At 42.6% G+C, this 19,607-nt stretch overlaps 1 protein-coding gene across 2 annotated transcripts in view; it reads left to right on the top strand.

The window, feature by feature from the left end:
* Positions 1-19,225, top strand: part of SLC6A7 (solute carrier family 6 member 7) — a 51,894-nt gene extending 32,669 nt beyond the window's left edge. For both annotated transcript variants that reach the window (XM_020806805.3, XM_078385645.1), the window contains exons 6-14: positions 4,669-4,803; positions 5,530-5,633; positions 6,367-6,491; positions 8,666-8,778; positions 8,874-9,005; positions 9,918-10,017; positions 10,866-10,966; positions 12,123-12,293; positions 18,362-19,225. In XM_020806805.3, coding sequence (XP_020662464.2) covers positions 4,669-4,803; positions 5,530-5,633; positions 6,367-6,491; positions 8,666-8,778; positions 8,874-9,005; positions 9,918-10,017; positions 10,866-10,966; positions 12,123-12,293; positions 18,362-18,574 — 1,194 coding nt within the window. In that variant the 3' untranslated portion in view covers positions 18,575-19,225. The remainder of the gene's footprint in view (positions 1-4,668; positions 4,804-5,529; positions 5,634-6,366; positions 6,492-8,665; positions 8,779-8,873; positions 9,006-9,917; positions 10,018-10,865; positions 10,967-12,122; positions 12,294-18,361) is intronic.
* The last annotated feature ends 382 nt before the right edge of the window (positions 19,226-19,607 follow it).

Below are 19,607 nucleotides of genomic sequence, written 5' to 3'. Positions count from 1 at the left end.
GCCAAAAACACACACACAAACACACACCTCACAGTGGGTGCTTATGACCAAGTTTGACAGAACTGACACATCTCTCCTTCCCTTTACCTCCTATTTTGCCCTATAGCTCACCAGTAAAAATTGCTTCCCTCCCCTTTCCTGCTCCTGAAATGACTGATAGCCCTGTTTGTTGTTACCTGGAGGCAGCCTTTGCGCACCTGTTGTGGAGTTCTTCTCCCCCCCCGCTTCCTTCTGGCTTGGAAGGTATGTTCCCTTTTCAGTCTGTTGCCACTCCACCTCACCCCCACCACCTCAATCGGTCCTTCAGTTACTGACTCCTCTGAGGTCTCCTCCTCCTCCATCTTTCCCCTCCACCCCGCACCCACCGCTTCTCCTCGTCAGTCGCTTTGGGGGTGTTGGTGTTGCTGGCGGCGCTGGTAGTGATGATGGCTTCCCTCAGAGCCCTGGCAGCTGCTTCCTCTTCTCATTTTCCACTTTTCCTTCATGCCACAGTTTCACCAAAAACATAAGACTCCCCCCCTCCACTGTCTTCCCCAAATTTCCACCTTCCATTTTCATCTCCTCTGTCCTCCTCTGCTGCCCCTTTTCTCCTTCAGCCCCACACAAGTCCTCAGGGAAGAGTCCTAAAATACAAGCCTTAGTTTTCAAGAAGAGTGCTGTGTAACCCCATGCAGTGCAGGTTTAATCTCTATTCCCTGCTCTGGGGAAACAAGGAAGGTAGTTGTGTGGGAAGAAGGGAAGGAAGAAGAAGGAGAACCTCACTTGCCTTGAAAGGCCCATTAGGGTCATCTTGAATGGCACGTAACACACATGTAAAGCGAAGATGAACTTGATAATAACTCTCAAATTCTCTGACCCCTTCTGAAAAAAAAAGTTCTTACCACAAAACAACAGTAATAGTAATAATGAAGCTTTTTCTGTAGCACAAGCAAGAGAGGGCTGCCACCCTGGGATGTGAACTGGTTTCTGAACAATGCCACAATCATTTAATCCCTCCCCATTCCAGGTTCTGTGGAAAAGTCCTATTTCGGGCACATCATGAGAAGGCAGGCATAGATTGAAAAAGACCATAATACTGGGAAAGGTAGAAGGCAGCAGGGAAAGAGGAAGGCCAAATGCAAGATAGACCTACTCCCTAAGGAAACCACAAGCTTGAGTTTGCAATAGATGGGCAGGGCTGTTGAGGCCAGGCCATGTTGGAGATTGCTCATTCCTAGGGGCACCCTAAGTAGGGGGGAATTTGACGATACATAACAATAACAGCAACCTCAGGTTTTGTATGTATTTAACTGCCAGTTCCAAAAAGTTGAAAGGTTATTCCCTTAATTGGTTGTTGTGGGTTTTTCAGGCTCGTTGGCCGTGTTCTGAAGGTTGTTCTTCCTAACATTTCTTCCAGTCTCTGTGGTGAGACGTTAGGAAGAACAACCTTCAGAACACGGCCAACGAGCCCAAAAAACCCACAACAACCATCAGACCCCAGCCGTGAAAGCTTTGCAAATAAATGCCCTTAATGGGGGGACTACAACTCCCAGAATCCTGCACCAACCACAAAGACAGGGTTACGATCTCCCTCAAAACAGTGGCCAGAGAAACCCATTGGCCAGTTATTTATTTATGAAATGTATGCTTTTTTTGCAGCTTGTGGGTTCTGCTCTTTTCGTCTTGTTTTCAAATGAGTCACTTTTTCTTACAAAATAATTGTAAAAACATGTTGACTCAATACTAGGCTGCCACGCAAGCATCTCCCGCCCACTCCCCAATTCACCAACATTTAATCCCTCCCCATTCCAGGTTCTGTAGAAAAGTTGGAGGCAACAGGAAAAGAGGAAAACCAAATGTGAGATGGATTGACACCATCAAAGAACCCACAAGGTTGAGTTTGCACCAGCTGTGCAGGGCTGTTGAGGACAGCGCAAAGGGGCAACGTTGCAAAAACAGAAGCTTAAAACAGCATGCTGACATGTGGCTCTTCAAAGAGGACTGTCCCAATTAACAAAAATTCAATCATCTTTGCAGACACCCTTGGCCTGATCGGATCGTATGGCAGATACCCTGGACTGCCAAAAAATATGAGTAATTGGGTTCTAGATCCAATTAAGCCTAAATTATCTCCAGAGGCAAAACAAAAAACAAAAAACCTGAGGCTGTACTACTTTGGGCACATCATGAGAAGGCAGGCATAGATTGAAAACGACCATAATACTTGGTAATGTGGAAGGCAGCAAGAAAAGAGGAAGGCTAAATGCAAGATGGACCTACTTCCTAATGAAACCAAAGCTTGAGTTTGCAATAGATGGGCAGGGCTGTTGAGGCCAGGCCATGTTGGAGATTGCTCATTCCTAGGGGCACCCTAAGTAGGGGGGAATTTGACGACACATAACAATAACAGCAACAACAGGTTTTTTATGCATCTAACTGCCAGTTCCAGAAAGTTGAAAGGTTATTCCCTTAATTGTTTGTTGTGGGTTTTTTTCGGGCTCTTCGGCCGTGTTCTGAAAATTGTTCTTCCTGAAAAACCCACAACAACCATCAGATCCCAGCCGTGAAAGCCTTTGCAAATAGATGCCCTTAGCCACTTTTAAATTTTTTACAATCATAATAAAATATAATACCTGATAGAGCCTGGTTCCCCATTAGTTTTTCCATAGATCCTAAATACTAGATTTCCGCATACCAATGGAAAAAGTGGCATGTTCCCTCCCTGAAAATCTAAATAACTAATTAATCACCAACAGGCTTCTGACCTTTTTTCTCCAAAGTTCAGGTATTTATTTCTTTCAAAAAATAGAAGTATCAGTTTTTTTAAAACCCTGGCGCCTTGGGTTGTTTGTTTGTTTGTTTTTATTTTTAACCCATCTTTCTCCCTGCAGAGTGTCTCCAGTGGTTCACAAACCCTGACACAATGATATATATTTTTTTTTACATCCCACTATAAGGCAGCATAAAGATGCAATAATACATAAATGCTAAAAGGTTCTAAAGGGAATCCTGTTGAAATAATTTTGAAAATATATTTTACATGATAAAAATTTAAAAAAGCAATCCCATTTCATTTCCCTCCCTCCATTTCTCCACAGCAGTTTACATGTTAAAAAAGCCTACCACAAAAGTCTTTGCCTGCCAGAGTCAAGACTGCATGGCAAACAGCTAAGGCAGGGAAATATTTAATAAAAAGCCAGCTTTATGCTCAAACATAGTTTGCCTTTTATGTATTATACTTACTTACTTGAATAATCTCAAAAATGAAAGCTTGAAACTTAAACCTATCTCAACACAGTCCTCTTGAAGATGCTGGTCACAAATCCTTGATTAGTATGCTTTAGTCCTTCCTCCTCCTCCTCCTCCTCCTCCTCCTCCTCCTCCTCCTCCTCCTCGCAGTCCCTCCAGCCCCCAGCCTGAATGTCTGGATAGATTCCCCTTTGATATGTTGATCTGCTTTCTTCAACCCTGGCCTGATGGTAAATCTTACTAGTGTTAAAAAACTGATAGCTGTCTTCCTGTTTTTGAGTAAACAATCTGCCTGCCATTTGTCTCCTCAAATTGTCAGAGCAACAGCCTTAGTTGTCTTTAACTTGAAAAAAAAACACATAGCCCCCCTCCCTCCCCCGCTTGTCGCTGGTCACCTGGCTCCTCCGGCTTCATTCATCTCAGGCCAGTAACCGGATCTCCGAACTAAAATAAAAAATAACAACCACCTCTATGGAACCGGTGCGAACCGGGTCAATCCCACCTCTGCTCATGATGATCATAGATATATAGGTCTTTGGATATTCAAGCATTAGTTTGAGCTCTCAAAACAAGAGGTTACCTTACAGAAGGATGTTTGCTCTCTGATCAAGTGTTTGTTGTTCAAGGAGTGCTATACGAAGTCCTTTAGTGTGTTTAGGAAAATCTCTGCACATGTCTAGAGATGCATTGCTGTCATATGCTTAGTGAATACAGTTTGATAGTGCATGTGACAAAGGTGTCAGCATTATAAATTAATCTCAAGAAAAGCAAGAGTCAGTAGTGTTATAAGGCTGCAAAGGTTGAGGGGCTTGTGTGTGTTTAACCTACAGAAGTACAAGGGGAAACATTATACCACTGCTTGAGTACCTGAAGGGTTCTCGCTGCCATGCAGAAGAAAGCAAAAAGTTGTCCATTGCCTTCCCAGAACTGGATGTAATGGACTTCACTTACAGGAGATGAATTTTAATTGTTAGGATAAACTTCGTGACAACAAGAGCAACCGGGAAATGAAGTGCAAGGCTGGTTGGGTTTCCTTTGTTGATTGTCTCCAAACAGAAGTCAAAAGACCATCTTTTTGGCATATTCTAGCTCTGGATATCTAAATGCTCTACAAGTTTTTCTTCATCTCCATGATTCTATATGAAGATGTCTACTTGAACTGTGTCATCTGCATAACAGCCCATATTGCTCATAGAAGAGCTCTCTGCTGTCGTCCTGTACATAATAACCTTTCCACAAGTGACAAAGTGGGCTGTTGTCCACAAAAGCTTATGCCAAATAAAGCTTGTTAATCTTTATGATGCCTCAAAGGTATAAGGCCCTCTGTTGTCTTGACTGCAAAAGATGAACTGGACAATAATCTTTGACACTTGTTGATATTTTTATGTATACTGAAAAGAACCACTGCAGACTCAGTACAATGCCTGTGTCCCCTTACAGGTTGTGTATTTCACTGCTACATTTCCTTACCTCATTTTAATCATGCTCCTCATTCGCGGTGTGACACTGGAAGGGGCCTGGTTAGGAATCAAGTTCTATCTCACACCCCAGTTTGACCTCCTGCTGTCTCCCAAGGTGAGGTTCGTGCCCTTTTCGTTCCCTGTTAAGTGGATCTTAATTACGTGCAGTCCTTTTGATTGCCACAGGCAAACGGTCATGGTCTCCAAGGCAGATGGGTGTGCAGCAGGGGATTCCTTCAGCTTGGCAGGTGGATGAGAAAAAGGGCTGCACTTGATAAGAACGTTTATAGGTCAAATCAGTTCTAATTGGCCCCCATGGATGTTCTTACTGGCTGAGCCATCCTTGCCAAAAAGAGAAAGGTGAAGCCCTTGCAAAACTGAAGGTGGGGTGATTACCTTTGTGAGGTTCTTTGGAGCAGCAGCAGGGGTCCTCTTGGCGAGGAAAGGCCAGTGTGAATCGCCAATCCTGACACTCTTAGATCTATTAAATTAAAGTGCTCTAGGTGCTTTCTTATTCCCCCTCAGGTAAACATCCACTGATGAAATGCCTCCTGCCATGCACATCCTCCTTATAGAGGGAAGCATGTAACATCCCCCTGTATAGAAGTGTGAAACAGGCAAGCATAATGTAACTCCTGCTTTCTCTTTTGCTTTTTCCTCCGGCCTCAAGAGACTTGAGCTTACAGTGTTCTCTGCCAGGAGGTTCAACATTGTCTTTTTCAATTTTGGCTTGAATCAGTTACTCGGCCTATGCTCTTTAGAAAAACATTTTAAGCTTCAATGAAAAGCCTCTGTTGCAATGGAGGTCCCCTATATGTCTTGTTTTCCACCTCCATTTCAGGTCTGGATTGAAGCCGCTTTGCAAATCTTTTACTCTCTTGGGGTAGGATTTGGCGGACTGCTCACCTTTGCATCATATAACACCTTTCATCAGAATATTTACAGGTACTTGTTTTCAGTGTGACAGATCATAGAGACTAGAGGATTAGAGAGAGGGGGTTACTGATCTGTGTTCTTAGCAAGGCTCCTCTGCCTCTCGTGGAAAATAATTGACCACAGAGAATACCAATTGGAAGCATATTAGCTTTTTAAGAGAATCACGGGGGAGGGGGGTGATAAGAAAAAGAAGACAAAATTTGACTGCTAAAAATCAAGTAGGAATACACACTTTGTAAAACGAGTAAGAATACAGACTTTGCAGAAAGGAAGGAAGGACAAAAGGGATGATGGCAGGCTAAGGGAGGCTAGAACTTCTTTGCTCACAAGAAGAATAATCAGTGCACATCCACCTCCTGTTCTGTAATTTCTCCTTAGCTTAGACCTCTGAATCAGGGTCACACGAGTGGCAAGGAAATTGCTCCTGTAAAAATAGTGTATTTCGCTCAAAAGTGCTGACATGGAAAATGCTAGCAGCTAGCATCCCCCCCCCCCCCCCGTGTAGTGGTAAGCATGATATACTTTGTTTAGGAAAACCCAGTTTTTCATCTCTTTATATTAGGAATTACAGCTAAGATAGGAACACCATCTTAATAGATGGCACAGTTTTGGATCATTCCTTACCTTCTCATGCTTCCCAAATATTTCTGGCAGCTAGGGTAGAATCTCTAGTTTCTCAGATGGCCAGTGTTCCACCTGCCAGGGACTCCTGACTGAATTCCTGCATGTTATTATTCTGTAGGGATACCTTTATAGTCACTGTGGGCAACGCTGTCACCAGTATCTTGGCTGGCTTTGCCATCTTCTCCGTTTTGGGCTACATGTCCCAAGAACTTGATGTCCCTGTTCAAGAAGTAGCCAAAGCAGGTAAAGACTCCTCCTTTTAGTTTGTTGTGAAAGTGTCTCTCTCTATGTGTGTCTGTTTGTGAATGCTCATGTGGAAAAACAAACATACAGTATTTTGTTCTCCATGGATTGTATTTCTGAGGTTTGAGCTGACAGATCAAAGTACTAGGATGTTTTGATGTGCAGGAATGTGAAATCCACCTGCTGCCACAATATATTGTCATGCGTTATCTCTCTTGCAATGCAATGTACATTGGGGAACAGAAAGAGGACTAATAAACCATTTAAGATCTAGGTATAACTAGAACTTATGCTCTTCATGACTACAAAGGAGGCACCCTCCCCAAACTTGGGGATGAGGCATTTCCCTCCCCGAATCCATGACCTGCCCTTGAACATCCCCCATACAACCTCAGCGTTTTCTGGCATCCTGGGTAGAATTAGATATTACTGAGGAGGTTGGGGCAGATATGCTGACCAATGGCAGGCTAAACTCCCTGGCTGGAGGAAAAACACCACCTCTGCCATTCCTTGTGTGCCCTCTGTGGAGGGCAGTGCCAGGAGCATCAAGTAGCCAGCACTACTCTCCAGAGAGGGCAAGGTTCAAGCACACGGGGTTTCCTCAGAGATTGCCTGGAGGAGGCTTTTCAGTATAGTATCAATGGCCCTCTCAGTGGAGAAGGATGTTAAGGAAGGGTCTTCTTTCCTTTCAAATAGGCATATACTGTATCGTGTCCATTCTGGGAATCTCTTTACCTTTGCATGCCAGTTCTAGGCTATTTTTTGTTATTTTTATATCTCCTCTGACATCTTTCACTTAGTGCCTCTCCAGATGAATATACAGATCATTATCTGGATCACTTTTTATGTGCTTGAATGTGAATTGAATCAAATTATGGTGTCCACACCTGTTCCAACTTGGAGTGCTCCATCCTGCCCCTTTTTTAGAGCCTTCTCGCTCCTTTCTGGCACTGCATTGGGACTTCTGGTTTTGGGGCACAATTCAGTGTGCGCCAAATTATTCGTCGTGTAGCCTGTGTGTAATCCACACCAAGGTGGGCAGTGTTATCTGAGGTGACAACCATGTGACATAATAGATGGTTTGTGATATTTTAATGGACAATGAGACCCTCCCTCTTATTTTCATTTTCTCTACTGTATTTTCAGAACTATTCTCCTATTGATGCAATGCTATTCTAGATAAATGAGATACATTTATGGTATTATGTGTACTGTGCATTGCTGTTTCGCTATGTCACTTACAGGCATACCTTGGTTTATAAATTTAATGTGTTCTCCAGGACATTACGTAATGTGAAAAATTCATAAACCAAAACGTGGTTTGCCATAGCAACTGGGGTGGTGCTATAAACCTCCAGGCACAATGCATTGTGGGGAAACTTGTTTCGTACAGCGGAAAAAAAATAATAAACCAAGGTATTATTTTCAATGGATTTCTGTTTGTACACTGCAAATTACATTAACCGAGGCGTTCATAAACCGAGGTACTACTGTATTTTGTTTAACAACAAAACAAAGTCACTGCAGCCTGCTGAATGACAGCCATGGGAAAAGGTGGGTCAGCTCTTATCCCCAAATTCATTGACAGATGACAACATATCTCCTCCCCCCTCCAAATTATTTTTGACTTTGTGGTTGCTTCAGGGGGAGAGAAGATGTGTGGAAAGTAATAAAAGCAACTTTTGGGAAAACCACCTTCATTGGAGACAGGCTTTCCTCAACCACACAGACACACACACACACACACACACACACATACACTCTAGGAGAATAAAGCCTATCTTTAAGTTGGTTTTTCGGGCTTCCTCCCATAAGGGAGAGCAGACCCAGCAGAATTTTCCCCAATCTTCACCTTGCTCCTAAAACTGCTTGCCACAACACTGCTATCATCTGTGACTGTTGCTGTAGTCTCCTTACTTGTGGGTTAACTGGGGAAACCTTGCACATGCATAAACCAGTGATCCAAAGACCTGTCTGGACCCTTCCCATGGGAGAATAAACAGAGGCTGAAGATAAGAACCTTTTACGCGTGAACCAAAATACTCCAAATTCACCTGTCTAGACAGGACCTCAGTTGCCCTGTTGTCTACACACCTATGAAATCTGGCTCCTCAGTTATTCTACCCTGTCTGCAACTCAGTCATGATACTTCTCATTCTTTGCCTGTCTTCCAGGTCCAGGCTTGGCATTTGTGGTGTACCCCCAAGCCATGACCATGCTTCCTCTTTCTCCTTTCTGGTCTTTCCTTTTTTTCTTCATGCTGTTGACTCTTGGTCTGGACAGTCAGGTAAGGACATCGTCTACCTTGAGGAAGCAACTGAGGGATATGCTTTCAACTGTCTTTATGGCTTTACAAGAGCATCTGTTTTCATCTGTGTACAGTTTGCCTTTCTAGAGACCATTGTTACCGCCGTGACAGATGAGTTTCCGTATTACCTGCGGCCAAAGAAGGCTTTCTTTTCAGGCGTAGTTTGTGTCATAATGTTCTTAATGGGACTCATTCTCACAACAGAGGTAAGCAGAGCAGATCATCAAACACTACAACAAGTGGAGGGTTTTTTTGTTTGTCATTTTGGTAAGGATTTGCCAAGGGGAGCTATGTTCAAATAAAGAATCAAAAAAGGAAGAACTATATAGGCCATCTTAGCTTCCATCGTCAACTACCTGGAGCAAACCAAGTGATTACATGCAGAACATAACAAAGTAGAGAACAGATTACTGACTTTCCTAGCTAAACCAAGTGACCTGTTTGTATTGATAATTTACTGTGGCTAGTCAATGCCTGAGATTTAAAATCTAAGATTTAAAATGGGTGGAATGAATCACACTGGCTTAGTTTACAAATAACAGTAAGCCATTTTAGGGTTTGTTGCATTCTGACTTGGGTTTTTTGTTGTTGTTGTTTTGCACCCATCCCAGCAAATAAAACATGCTTTCTTAGTCAGATCCAGATTATGATTGAGAACTATGGTTTGCTGTTGTCTTATGACGTCTGGCTTATTTTTAAACACGGGTTGTTCATATCTTTGAACCTTGAGAGTCAAGTTATTCCTGGCTTGTTTTTCTCGTTGTCAGCCCTGAAACAGGTGTTGGCATAAGCAGGAGAGAAACAAAGCAGAATCAGGAGAAACAAATTGTGGTTTGTTTGATATTCTGTGAGATAATTGGAGACTAAAATATCAACTACATAAACTTAGCATGACAGGAGAATGCAGTCGTTGTTTCATGAGCCTGTATGGATAAGGTCATGAATTTATTAGGTTGATTGCTTCTAACAAATGACTACAACAACCAGCCCTTACGAAAACTGAGCTGATTAAACTTGGTAAAACAGGATGTGTTCATTAATAAGGGCCTGTTATATTCTTCTGCTTGGTATTTCTGTATTATGGGAAGTAGCTTTGGCCATTTATTTCTTCTTTCCAGGGTGGGATGTATTGGCTGGTGCTCCTGGATGACTACAGTGCTGGATTTGGACTTATGGTGATAGTCATTGCCACCTGTCTCGTAGTGACTCGTGTCTATGGTAATGAGACAGATATGGAAAGTATTAGAAATTCAATGTATTCGCCAAGGCTTTCACGGCCGGGATCTAATGGTTGTTGTGGGTTTTTTGGGCTCTTTGGTTGTGTGCTGAAGAACACAGCCAACCTTCAGAACACAGCCAAAGAGCCCGAAAAACCCACAACAACTATTAGAAATTCGTTCCATTTTTAAACAGCTGAGTCTGTTTTGCTGAAATGTATATATTTAAGTGGAATACACAAATGGATAGTGTGGCAGAGTGGTTAGCATGTTGGAGCAGGAAAATCCCAGTACTAGTCTCCCTGAGCCACTTATTGGGTGACCTTAGGCCAGTCAATCTGATCTACCTCATATGTTGTTGTAAGGGTAGAGTAAGGAGGAAGAAAACTTTGTATGCCACTTACTTTGAAATCTCTGGAGGAAAGCAGAGATATAAGTGTAATTAATGCTACTACTTATACTAACAAAGATGAATATTAATATTAATATGATGTAATTTCTAGGGTAAATGGCTCAAAAATGCTAAAAGTTGTAGCAAAATAACTTATTCAAGTTCTGCTGAAATCCACGGGAGTAGTTTTTTACTGCAATTTTGTATGCTGATTTTTAAAGACAAAGAACCTGTTATTTGCATTCTGTGGGCAGAAGTAGGCTTGCCCTGCTTGAAAAATTGAGATTACAAATTGTGCTTGTTGGATTGGGAGATTCACCTTGAGGTAGTCTTCGGCTATCGTCTTATGCACAGTTCATTGATTGTGAGCTCCACTGAATACCATGGGATTTATTTCACAGTAGCCATGCTTAGGAGACACTGATCCCTTTTTCCCCATCTCCTTCTGTTTTCTTTAGGCTTGAAGAGATTTTGCCGGGATATTCAGATGATGTTGGGATTCAAACCAGGGATATACTTCAAAGCCTGTTGGTTGTTCCTGTCCCCGGTAACCATGATGGTAATGATCCTAGTTCTGAAGTGTGTTTTTGGGTCTTTTTGTGGACTTTTTTTTTTGTCTTCTGGCAGGGACTTCTTATCCTTCTTATGGGATTAAAACTTCACCTATAGCGCCTGTCATGATAGCATGCCAATGAATTTAGCCATACTGTTATTTATGTGGTGTCAGCTGGTGGGATAATTCAATGTTGACTACTTTGCTATGGAGCTAGTAGCCAAAAGTGTGATCCTCTTCTGGGCATCCCAGGAGACAAACCAGCCCATGTGGTCTTGGGCAAACTAAATGGCCCTGGACCTCTCCCAGAAGAAGGCACTGTTAAAACTACTTCTGAGTAGTATCTGTCTATAAAACTCGGAGGAAGGTCACCATAAGTTGGAATTACCTCGAGGACACATTTTTATTATTGTGCAGTATAAGACCCACAGGTTGGCACAATGACAGGAAAGGTTTAACAATATCATGCAATAGGTTGTCAGTAATATCAGTCATTATGCTGGCAATGATCATAGGTACTAGCAACTCAGGCTTGTTCAGGGTCCTTTAACCCAGAAGCCCACAAAAGCTTCTCAGTTCTTTGTCTAGTTGTGGAACAGGTCGCCCAGCAAACAGCTGCATCCTTGCTGAAGCCATGGTGGCAGATCACAAGGAAGCCAACAAGCCTTATGGTTGTGGGTAACCCTCAAGACTGTCTGGATTGATATACGAGGGAATGTTTTATTTTATTGCCCAGAAAACTGTTGTGCGTTTTTCATTTGCTAAAGTAATATTCCATGGAAAGAGCCCTGTGTTTATATTTTGCCTCCAGCACTTAGTTTTTTTTGTTTGCCAGATCGCCAGGCTTCAGGAAGAAGAAGAGGTGTCATTTCCTGATCCATAGGGTAAAGGGGGGCATCCCTTTAGTGAGTAGCTTTGCTGTTGAATGGGTGGGATCTTCTGTGCCCTTGCAAGGAGGGCACTTGACAGAGTTGCATCCTCTTAAATTGATCTGGATGTGGCATTAAAGCTCAGGATGTTGGGCAGGCCCTGGCACAGGCCTTATGTATTTACTTTGCTGATAGCCCACCTTTACTCCCAGTGAAGGGACTCAAGGTGATCTACAACAGCTTAAAAGGTATACATGCATTTTAAAATAAGGTTGTCTAATGCTGTGTTTCAGGCCCTTCTAGTGTATAGCATCATCAAATACCAACCTTTGGAGTACAATGGGACGTACCGTTTCCCATTCTGGGCTGAGGTTCTGGGCATCTTGATGGGTACCTTCTCCTGCCTGATGATCCCAATTGGGATGGTTTTTGCTGTGCTCCACGAGGAAGGGGCACTCTGGCAGGTAAGTAATGAACATGGGGGTCCAGTGACATCTTATCAGGAGATGTGAGTTTAACATTTCTGTTGCCTCCTGGCAAAGGTATCACTTTCTATATTTCCTCTCATTCCTTTCATAATCCTCTGGTTCTCATATCTTTATTTTATCTTAAGAAAAGGACAAACAAGTTCATTCATTCATTAGCTCGTTCATTTGTTCATTCTTTCTTCCTTTCTATCTTTCATTCTTTCTTATTTAAAATATTTTACCTCACCGTTCTCCTAGGAAAGAACCCAAGACAGCTTACATCACTGAAACACAATATTAAAGATAAAAACAGTGAATTATTCAAATATTAAACAAATAACATTATATTAGAAATGTTAAGTAAAGCATTTCTAAAACAGATTTAGAAGCAACAAAATGCAAACCATCTTGTTTTAAAACCTCTCCTAGATAGTCAGTCACTAAGGACAAGACTGCTTGAAAAGGAAGGTCTAGCCTCCTGTGGGAGGGAGTTCCAAAGTCTGGGAGCAGCCACAGAGAAGGCCCTCTCCTGTGTCCCTACCAAGTGCGCTTGTGAGGATGGTGGAAGGGAGACAAAAACCTTCCCTGATTTTAATATCTGGGCAGTTTCACATGATTTAGCTCCACTTTATATTACATGGGTATTTCTTACACTTGATACACCAAGTGTGAGACAAACGTCTGCATCACCAAGCATGTAGTAGATATATATGTAGATCATGACACGAAGCCCTATGAGCAAAGATGAAAAGAAATGGGCATATATAGTCTTGAGAAAAGAAAACAGGAGAGATATGATAGCACTTTTCAAATACTTGAAAGACTGTCATACAGGGCCAGCATCTATTCTTGATCATCCCAGAGTGGAGGACACATAACGACACAGGAAGCCAGATTTCGGCTGGATATCGGGGAAAACTTAACTGTTAGAATGGAACCAGTTATCTCAGAAGGTCATAAAAGCACACCAGCACTGCAGGCGAACAAACAAGAGAAAACTGGATAGCCATCTGTCAAATCTGAGTTGGATTTCCTGCATAGAACAGGAGGTTTGACTAAATGGTCTTTTAGGCCCTTTCCAACTCGATCATTCTATGACTCTGTGTGCATAAGTCCCGTTGTGTGTTCCCATGCGCTTGCAGTTTGTTCGTTGGACTACTTTGTTGCAGTCTTTTAACTTGGACCCCAATTTTAATAAATATTTACATTTTCATTTTACAACATAACATTTTGTAACCAGTATTCCTGCCTTGTAACATTTTGTAACTAGTAGTCCTTCCTCAAGCAGAGGGTTGGAATTGATGGCCTTCTAGGCCCCTTCCAACCTCACTATTCTATGATTCTGTGATATGCGTCACAAAATGAAGAAAGTAAAAGAACTTTCTTGAATTCCCTAGCATTTCCTTTTCCTCCCTGATCTATGTATACTGTAACTGATTTTGCAGAAGCATCCCTAGACAATGGGTCCATATCTAGAATAAGTGCAGCCTTAAGAAGATAAAACTGCCTTGCTTGCTTCAATCCTCATTTGGCTAATGAGGGAATACAGACATACATACACATACACACACACACACACACACACACACACACACACACACACACACACAGAGAGAGAGAGAGAGACGTTTGGTAGTGGGTGATCTGATTTTGAGAGTTGTAATAACTTACAAGCTCTGCCCCACCTCACCCACTACATCCCTTCCTGTGCTGTTGGATCACAGGCGTTGGCAGGGGAGCAGTTGTGCCCAGGCCTGCAAGTGCAAGGCAGGGGTATCCAAGACGAGAGCTCCCTGTTTGATTTAGGAACTCTGTTGACATCACAGGAAACACAGGGTAGCAGCCTTAGAATACTAATACGAGGCCAGTGCCTTTCCTCCTGTATGGCTGAGGCAGAAGGTGTCCTCTAGTGGAGGAGATGTACTGTACATTGTGAAAACATGCATCTATTAACAAATGTTTAGCAGGGTCTATCACTCCTGATTTGCGAGAGCTGCTAAACCCAAATTCACATGGATACAGACTGTGCATAGATTTAGACTGGCAGAGAGGTGTCATATAGGCAGAGGGGCTGTGTATTGCTCTGTGTTTGGAAGGAGATCACTGTGCGAAATGGATAGGCCTGTGTCACTCTGGCTGCTGCTAACAGCACTTGAAAGTAGAAATTATACAACAGTTGATCAGCATTTTGCCCATCCTGCCTCTTTTTTGCTGCACAAAGACTTCAGTGAATTGGTTGTTGTGGGTTTTTCGGGCTCTTTGGCCGTGTTCTGAAGGTTGTTCTTCCTAACGTTTCGCCAGTCTCTGTGGCCGGCATCTTCAGAGGACAACACTCTGTGCTCTGGTGTAGTTGGCTTGGGAGTGCAGTATTTATGGCTGTGAGATAGGCTTTCTCACAGAAAGAACAACCTTCAGCACACGGCCAAAGAGCCCGAAAAACCCACAACAACCATTAGATCCCGGCCATGAAAGCCTTCGCGAATATACTTCAGTGAGTTTCCTTCATCGTGGTGTCTTTGGAGGCATTCTTCCATCTGTGCTCTTTCGTGATAACACTTGGCAATATGCTTATGGATCGCAAAATAATAAATATGTAAAAAACATAGCTAATCATTAAATTAGAGCCCCTAGAGGCCAAAGCAATATCTTCAGTGTTTTCCTTATAAATTAAAAGCTTGACTTTTTCATGGAAAGGTCACTTACCTTTTCATAGATCTAAGAAACTTTGGGTTATACAGAAATGCCTCAAAAGCAGTCCACGGTTTACTCATTATTGGTACCCACATTATTAATCCTATTTGGTACCCACATTATTAATCCTAAATACTCTCTCCATATTATTCTGGATTGCCTGGAAAAAAATAGCAGCCCACTATATCTATAGTGATAAGGGGTTTCCCCTAGCCTTCCTGATGTTTATAGTACAACTCATAACATTCCCAGCCATTGCCCATGTGGTCAGGGACTGATGGAGGTTGTCGTCTGAATTGGGTGGAGGACGCCACCAAGAGGAAGAGCGCCCCAGTTGCTTTAAGGGAGAAATGTTCATTCACAGCCAACCAGAGGAATCCGGCAATTATCTTTGTTGATGGTGCTTGGCTAGGATGGTCGTTAACAAAGCTATGGTATGGAAGACAGGCGGTGCCACAGGAAATAAAAGGCACACAAGGAAGAAAGAGACGAGGAAGTTCCTTGCAGAAATGCTCTAGTTATCAGTTCCAGAACCAACTTCTTCTTCTCTTAAAATGTGAGATTTATGAGTGTTCATACCCTGTTTCCCCGAAAATAACACCTAACCTGAAAATAAGCCCTAGTATGAATTTTCAGGCTGCTCGAAATATAAGCCCTACCCCAAAACTAAGTCCTAGTTAAGTGAAACCTGGCCCTCCACCCTTGTTCAGCAATCAGAAGATGATGACATGACTGTAAAATAAAACATCCCCTGAAAATAAGCCTAATGCGTTTTTTGGAGCAAAAATTAGTATAGGACCCTGTCTTATTTTCAGGAAAACACAGTAGTTAGTCCTGAAAGCTTGTGTCTAGAATTCATCACAGCCATACTGTAGGTGGTGCAGGAGGAGGCTGTTGGGCTGTTTTTCCCAACATGAAGATGAAGTTGGCTAATACTGTAATCATCAAACAAATAACTGCCTCATTGTTCCAATAGCTGTGGAGAAGCCAGCACTCTCTCTTCCTGCCAGAGACACCCAGAAAGCACTGGAGCCGGGGCAGGGCCTCTTGTACTCTGCAAGCACTGGGGAAGGGGCAGCCTAGGAGCTGAACTAAATGTGTTTATTTTGCTTTGACGTCAGCCTCTGTATTATGCCATTCACTTTATATCATGTGCTTGAAAGGCCATAATTTCCCGTATGGTACAATATGGCCCACTGTGGTAGCTGGTACCTGTTGTGGTTTCTGGACACTTATACACACATATTTGCTTCAGACACTCCTTCACTATCACTCCATTCATTTCCTCCACAATGCAGTAGAGCAGGAGGAAAATAAACCTGGTCTCCTAACTGGAAATGTGCCTGCATGCTGTTGCTTCCCTGTTTCCTCTGCCCTCCCCACATCTCTCTCTCTCTCTCTCTTGCTCTCTTGCTCTCTCTCGCTCTCGCTCTCTCGCTCTCTCAGCCCCACAGTTAGCATATACTGTGATGTGACTAAGGGAGTTGTTTGTTGTGAGGTCATGCAGGCTTCTCTATACCACACCCTGGCATTTAAATAGCTGATACAAGTGATCACACAAGCCAAAAGCAAAATGAAACAATGCAAGTAGAAGCACTACAAAAAACAAGCAAACAAGAAACCCACAAACTCTCCTGGCCAAACAAAGACATCCAACACTCATTCCAAAATATCAGATCTAGTTGCAGTAAGTGCGAATGGCATGCGGTTTATAGAATAAATATAGAAAGGAACAGGGAGGAGCATAGCACAAAGAGCCAGAGACCTGTCTAATTGCTCCCCAAGTGTCCAGGAATAGAATGCTGGTAGGTCCTTGACTTTCACTTGCAGAGTTTTGAGTGAAATTCCCTTTTTATTATGCAGTAGAAAGAAATAGAGATCCACAGAGGAAAATAGCTATACATTCCCCAGAGTCCACCCCTTTCTCATTAACTGGCACTTAAAGTCTCAATTACTCACTCTGAGATATTTGTAAGGAGAAAGAATAAAAAGCATTCATTTCCTTAAAGTTGCTTGAAATCACAGGTCTGTGTATGCTGTTTTCTTTAATTTATACGTGCTTAGCAACCAACTGAATAGATAAACAGCAAACAAAGAATTGCCACCAACCAAGGAGAGACAGGAAAAAAATACAGTCAGCAGAGAGGCAGGGCTCTCTTTGCAATTAAAGACTGGAAGGAACAATTGGTTAGTGCAGGACAGACAAGCACTATGGCCAGAAAAGTCCTTTCCAGTTACACAAACTACAGACACAATACAAGATTGCAAATGAAACTCCAACACCTTCTAAGGCAGGCGGGAATGGAATAGCTGAGGCTAGCTTGAGCCAGAGGTCAGGCATTGCCCCAGCTTGTCCTAATGGACCAGCCTCTCCTGTACGCATTGTGTGTTTCTGCTGATACTTAGCATCTCCCATTTATACCATATATTGTTGAAATATTGAATCCCAACTATTATTATTATTATTATTATTATTATTATTATTATTATTATTATTATTATTATTATTATTATTATCATTATTATTATTGTTGTTGTTGTTGTTGTTGTTGTTGTTGTTGTTGTTGTTATTTGTTTGTTTGTTTGTTTGTTTGTTTGTTTGTTTGTTTATTTATTTATTTATTTATTTATTTATTTATTTATTTATTTATTTATTTATTTATTTATTTATTAATTATCCCACCTATCTGGTCAATTACCAAATAATATACCTTAATTTTGCCTTCGGCATCACAGATGTCAATACTGGAATTGTAATTCCAAACATAGACCTTGAGAAAGTGGCAAATACGTTAGCTTAAGATCAGATATCAAGTGAATCCAGGCCGTGGTAAATGTATGAAGGACAGGAGAAACTACTGCCACGAAGAGCCATTTTTGGTGGCCTGGAGAAAGCAAATCTGACAGACAAGTAAATGGGAGTGGAACCATAAGTGATTGCCTGGATAAGCAGGGAGGAAATCCTAGGAAACCAGTCATCATGTCATAGATGTAAACAGTGGGGGGAATGGGTTCCTCTAGAATGCCACTGGCTTTATTAATACTGCTTCATGCAGATTTTTTACCATTCACCCTCACGAAAGGATTCATTTAATTATTACCTGGTGAGTTCTCTCCTGCCCTTGGTGCATGGAGTGACTGAAATGCCATCCGCACTGCTGACTGTTTCCAGATTGTCCTGAACCCTGTATGAATCCAGATCGCCTATTTATGGGCTGTATGCATTCCAGGGCAGACAGATATCAACTGCAGGCCCAACTGTGCAAGCTTAGCACTGGGGAATATGTGCAATGAAGCACAAAGGACCACTTTCTCAAATGGCTGGAGCACATCATTGTGCTTCCTGTGTAACCTGTTTGTCCCTCTCCTTACAGCGAATCAAGCAAGCTAGTAGGCCAACCATGGACTGGGGTCCTTCTCTGGAGGAGAACAGAACTGGTATGTATGTGGCTACGTTGGCAGGCAGCCAGTCTCCTAAACCTCTGATGGTCCACATGCGGAAATATGGAGGGATAACCAGCTATGAGAACATAGCCTTCCAGGTAGATAAAGAGATGGAAGAAGATGAAGAAGAGTCCATGATGTGAAGGGACAGCGTCCCAATCCCTGCTCAGCCCGTGCACTAGAAGATGACAAGGGTGTGAAGAGTGAGCCTCTGAACAATGGCACACGGATTGTGCACACTTCAGGCCTCCCAGCAGTCTGATTCCAGGCCTAGACAAAAGCTGCTGACTGTTCAGTATCTCATAGCAGTGAATTTTGCTGAGAATCCCAGTGTTGTTGCAGTTTCTGTTTCACGTGGAGAGATGTGCAATGATGTTCTGTCTGTTGTGTCTGGTATAGGCCACCCCATTCATGTTGCCTCTTTCTCCCCTTGCCAGTGACAGATACAGTGTTATGGTGATACAGTCTGAAGTGTGCCATGATTATGACAGCTTGCCAAGCCATGCTCCCAAAGAGGAGAAGCTGCTTTGATTGTTCCTAACAGACCAATTAAAGCAGGTTTGATTTCCACCAGGGACAGTTCTTTTATAAAGCTAATTGGTCTTAATTGTCCATCAAAGACCAAGGCACTGCACAATAGTTTGCGTTACCACTAGGATAGCTCACAGTTGCCATTGTTAGCTGAGAAGCCCCATTCAAACCCAATTACTGTATAGCTGAGGTCAGTGGGAAGCCAGGGAGGAGTGACAGATGACATAAGTGTGTCTGCTAATAAAACATTCCTGGCACTTTGACTGTATGAGTTCTGTCTTCCCAGACGAATGGGTGGTTCCTCGTGGTTCACACCCCAGTGTTTGATATGCCAACCTTTCTCTGAAATCATTCTTTCTTCTTGTCATTCCCCCAAGGTACTTGCATTTCTGTTTCTCAGATTTCACGGTGCGACTCAGGACAGCACTGAGGGGCTTTAACAAAATGGCAAAATTGTTCAGATCTCTACTTTATATGGCCTGGTAAGTGATAGGTTTGTGATTGACTAAGGAGCCGGCTGCAAAGCCAGAAGTTGGGAATTCAGTTCTCCACTGTGGCTCCAGTGAGTAGAGCCAGCCAGGGTGGCCTTGGGCAAGCTGTACAGTTCAAGGATGACCCCAGAAGAAGGGAAGGGAAGGGTAAACC

This window comes from Pogona vitticeps, chromosome 2, assembly GCF_051106095.1.
Source record: "Pogona vitticeps strain Pit_001003342236 chromosome 2, PviZW2.1, whole genome shotgun sequence".
Classification (NCBI taxonomy): domain Eukaryota; kingdom Metazoa; phylum Chordata; class Lepidosauria; order Squamata; family Agamidae; genus Pogona; species Pogona vitticeps.
Note: the sequence above shows the minus strand (reverse complement) of the source record. Positions and strands in the feature narration are given on the sequence as shown.